Below are 4,512 nucleotides of genomic sequence, written 5' to 3' on the forward strand. Positions count from 1 at the left end.
GATTCAATTTTTTTCTTCAACACATGAACATGGACTAGAACTCTTTCAAGATAATTTAGTTTTGTTTGTTTTTTTTTTTTTTTTTTAATCCTATTCCAAAACTAGGGTGAACATCCTAAAATATAAATAAGAGACCATTAGAAAATGTTTAAAGCGGTGAATATTACATAATGATGTCGTGTCAAGTTAAAATAAAAAAAAAAAATCATGGTATGAAACATAGTCTATATATATACATTCACACATTCATATAAAGCCATCATATATACCAAGCGTCATGTTGGCACTGCGAATTATATAACAATTGAACAACTCTGACAATAGAAAGATTTCTTAACAGAAGATTAATATATGATAACTTACTAAAACTCTAACATTAATAATGAGTGGTCCCACGTCAATATTTAAACCCATCAAAATTCCACCAAATGAGCATTAAGTAACTTAATGATACTATAAGGGAAAATTCGAGTCCTAGTTAGTGTAAAAAAAAAAAAAATCCATCAAAATTCCTTGCTCTAACCCCCATTCAGACTCTACTATTAGACAACGAAAGCAACGTGAGTTGCTTTAACTGTTTTAGTATTATCAAATTACACGTTGTCTGCCATTGACATATCTTTCCTCAAACAAACAAGTTGGCACTCCCCTTACATTACTCAACATGTCTGCTGCCACAAACTCTCTAAAGCTTCTGTTTTCCAATGTTAATTCAAGAAGAGCGCTTCCTCAAGGCATCTTCGTGCTCATTTTTCAACATGTTAGTTTCTTGGAGGCGAAAGTGCTTGCTTCTTACTCTTCTTGCTTTCATTCTCCTTATCTCACCATCATCATCAGAAGCTTCAAGATTGCCTAAGGAGTATTGGGAACAGATGTTACCCAAGAAGCTACCTACTCCTTCCTCTTCTCCCTCTAAAGGGACCAATTCTGCCTCTGAATTGTCTACTCCAATGGTGAGAGCTGATAAAACTCTTCCTTCATCGGACGGAAAGATCTAGCTATGTATAGTTTGCAGCTTCAACAACTCTCTGACTGTAGATTAATATATCTGAAATCTGCAAATTTTGTACCCATCGATCGATCCAAGGAAAGCAGGCAGAATTTTGTAAATGATCAAGTCTGCTTGATGGTGTTTTTGTATACGCTTTAAAGAGAAACAAACTCTTTTTAGATTTTCTCATAAAATTGGTCTGCGGGTGCATTGTAAAGATGACTGAATAGAGATATTCATCGTGGGCCGGGAGGTTGATTACTTTTTATTACTAGACAGGCTTAGATCACGTTAGTGGAGATAAATAAACCTTCTATGGTAATTTTCCAACAGTTAGGTAATGTCTCTTGTCCCTCTATAGAATAATTTTGTCAAAGTTCAACAGATGTAGTTTCTTATCAATTTCCTTCTGGATTGTGATTTTTTGAATACACTTTTTGAGTACTGATCTCTCAAAGCATGCGTGTCTCCGATTCCAATATTGTATAATTCTCATATGCTGTGGAAACAAGAGATAGATTGATCGCCTTCGCACCAATTTTCAATTTTAGTGTTTTATCGATTTTATTTTATTTTATTTTATTTTATTGACGAATTAACTAAAAATAAATATTGAGTTTTATGGTTAATAATTAATTAAGTCTATTCAAATTAACTGATACACTTTCCAGAGTAGAATTGTATGGTTAATAGATTCAGGTATATATGTCGCTTTCAGATTCAGCAGTTAAATTTACCAAGGGAAGGACTAGTTATCCTGGGAAGGACTACTTTTTATTACTAGACAAGCTTAATTCCCTGACATCTCTGAATCTCCACTACTTGTTTCATTGTGGGCCTTTGTTCTTCCTCTAATCTCGAGTAATTCTTCTCCAGCTCTGCCACTCTCTTAACTTGCTCATAATTTCCCTCAACTTTCACTCGATACTCCAAAATATCTAAAGAAAAGCCGCTTACAGAGCAAATTGCTTTCTTTCCAGTGGAATTGTATGTTTACCGGTTACTGAATTGTATGGTTAATGAAGAAATGAAGTGCAAAGTTAAACCCTTCCCCTCACGTTAAGAGCAAATTGCTTTCTTTCTGGGTAGCAACTCCACAAGAATGACTCCGAAACTATAAACATCACTCTTTTCTATTAGTATTCCTGATTGGAAATATTTAGGATCCATGTATCCAAGTGTCCCATGAACCAATGTAGATATTTGTTCTTGATCAAAAGAAATCAAACTTGAAACTCCAAAATCAGATACTTGACAGTGAACTCTTTATCTTAAAGTATGTTGGCAGACTTGACATCTCTGTGAATGATTGATTTGCATGGAGTGCATACTGTAACGGTTCGGAAGTTCCCCACTCCTATTCTTGGCAGTTGGCAAGGCCGTCACAAGCTGTCTCTTGCCCTATGGAGCTAACTAGTGTGAATCTGTACAGGTACGTGCCAGAAACCTCGAAGATGCTTATTATTTGGGCTTATGCGAGCTTGCGGATAGGGGAGGCGACACTGGGGGCCCTGGCCAAGGGGGACCTAGGTGCCGCACGGGGCTAGAACTCCTGTCCTGTGACAATGTGGTATCAGAGCAGGCCCCAGACGATCCGAATCACGCCAAGCGCCCCAACGGGATAGGGGTAGGCAGGGTGCCGATGGCGACAAGGGTGTTGCTAGAATCGGGTGGGGGAGAATGTCAGGCCTCAATGGGACAGAGGTAGACAAGGGTTTTCTCAATCCCACATCGGACAAGAAAGGGGTCGATCCGAGGGACAAGTGCGGTCTGTCATGCAGCTGGTATGCGTCTGGCGAGCAACATGATGAATCTTGGCAAAGGCATTTTAGAGGATGTCTGCGTGCGGAAGTGGGTGAGTGCACTGGCAAACTGGTGGCCAATATGCTGCTCAAGTGTTTGCGTTGGGCGAGCGCAACGAATGGCGTATGGACTCCTATGTGCGAGGGAGTGTGATCAAGTTGCGCAGGGAAGCGACGCGAATGCACGCAAACGAGGGCGTTTGCGGGATTGGGTGGGGGAGAATGTAACGGTTCGGAAGTTCCCCACTCCTATTCTTGGCAGTTGGCAAGGCCGTCACAAGCTGTCTCTTGCCCTATGGAGCTAACTAGTGTGAATCTGTACAGGTATGCGCCAGAAACCTCGAAGATGCTTATTATTTGGGCTTATGCGAGCTTGCCAGATAGGGGGAGGCTGACCTGGGGGCCCTGGCCAAGGGGGACCTAGGTGCCGCACGGGGCTAGAACTCCCGTCCCGTGACAATACACGCAAGTGCCACTGCAGTCTCCTCATCTATCCTGAAGCGTGTTTCCCATGGCAACGAGTCGTTATGAGCAGGATCGTCAAGGTGGCAAAAGAAGGTACGTACGATGCAGGGAGGCCTCAATAATCTCTCATCTTATGTTTACAGATGATTGTATTCTTTTCATGCGAGCTAAACCCGAAGAGGCAAGTTGTATTTCTTCAGTGCTACAACGGTATCAGCAATTTTCTGGGCAAAAGGTAGATTTCTCAAAATAAAAAATATTATTTAGTGCTAATGTGTAGCAGGAGAAGAGACAGTACCTGGTTAAATCTCTTGGTGTTCAGGCTGCAAATAACCATGTGGCTTAGTTGGGTCTTCCTGATGTTGTGGGGAGGTCTAAAAAGGCAGTCTTTTCAATTCTTAAGGAAAGGATGTGGAAAAGGTTACAGGGTTGGAAGTGTAAATTTCTATCACATGCAGATAAAGATCTTTTTAAGACTATAGCCAAGGCTATACCAACTTATGTGATGCAGTGTTTTCGGTTACCTATAGGCTTATCTGAGGAGTTAAAATCAATTATTAGCCAATTTTGGTGGGTCAAAGAATTTGAAAAGGAGAATGCATCTTTGCAAGTGGGATAAGTTGTGCAGACTAAAGGCTTTGTTGGCTAAGCAGAGGTGACATATCATTAAAACACCAACTTCTCTACTTAGTAAGGTGCTTAAGGCACCATATATATTGCTCAAATATCACATTCCAAACTAATGTGGGACAACACATGTAACATAGAGCCCATAAATTATGTTATTAAGAGTCGATAAATCAATCAAAAGGGCTCATGAGAAATCTCTAGAGATAATAATAATAATAATAATAATAATAATAATAATAATAACAGCAACAGGGAGCAGAACACCCATTTGGGAAAGTGTCTCCCGTTCCTTTTGTGAGCAGAAAAATAAAAGCACTCAACACCTCAAGTTTCAATTTCCTTTCTTCATTCACATCCTCACTCAAGCTTTAATTAAACACTTATTTTCAACTCAAACCCTAACTCAAAACCATCTTCCACTCACAAGAGATAATAGTTTCTTTCAAGTCAGTAAATTCTTCTTTTCTTCCTCTCAATTTCTCAAGTTTAAATTGATATTCTATGATAATTTTTATGGCATAAGACTAATAGGGAGATGAATTTTATTTTTGAATAATAGGTGTATGTGAGTTAAAAGAGATGTGAAAATTCTAACTATTAGATGGATGCTTTTTAATAGATTAA

The 4,512-nt window shown here is 39.3% G+C and overlaps 1 protein-coding gene across 1 annotated transcript; it reads left to right on the top strand.

Annotated features, from left to right (window-relative positions):
* Positions 1 to 3,304: 3,304 nt before the first annotated feature.
* Positions 3,305 to 3,877, top strand: LOC131176407 (uncharacterized). The gene is made up of 2 exons (XM_058141471.1): positions 3,305 to 3,493; positions 3,605 to 3,877. The coding sequence occupies exons 1-2, from the start codon at positions 3,305 to 3,307 to the stop codon at positions 3,875 to 3,877; spliced, it is 462 nt and encodes a 153-aa protein (XP_057997454.1).
* Positions 3,878 to 4,512: the final 635 nt, after the last annotated feature.

The sequence above is a fragment of the Hevea brasiliensis genome, unplaced genomic scaffold (assembly GCF_030052815.1).
Source record: "Hevea brasiliensis isolate MT/VB/25A 57/8 unplaced genomic scaffold, ASM3005281v1 Scaf10, whole genome shotgun sequence".
NCBI lineage: Eukaryota > Viridiplantae > Streptophyta > Magnoliopsida > Malpighiales > Euphorbiaceae > Hevea > Hevea brasiliensis.

Bases quoted from the DNA above. Each gene is read 5' to 3' on its own strand.
- LOC131176407 (XM_058141471.1), top strand. From the start codon at position 3,305: ATGGCAACGAGTCGTTATGAGCAGGATCGTCAAGGTGGCAAAAGAAGG. The intron at 3,494-3,604 runs GTAGATTTCTCA...CATGTGGCTTAG, and splicing joins AGCAATTTTCTGGGCAAAAG to TTGGGTCTTCCTGATGTTGT.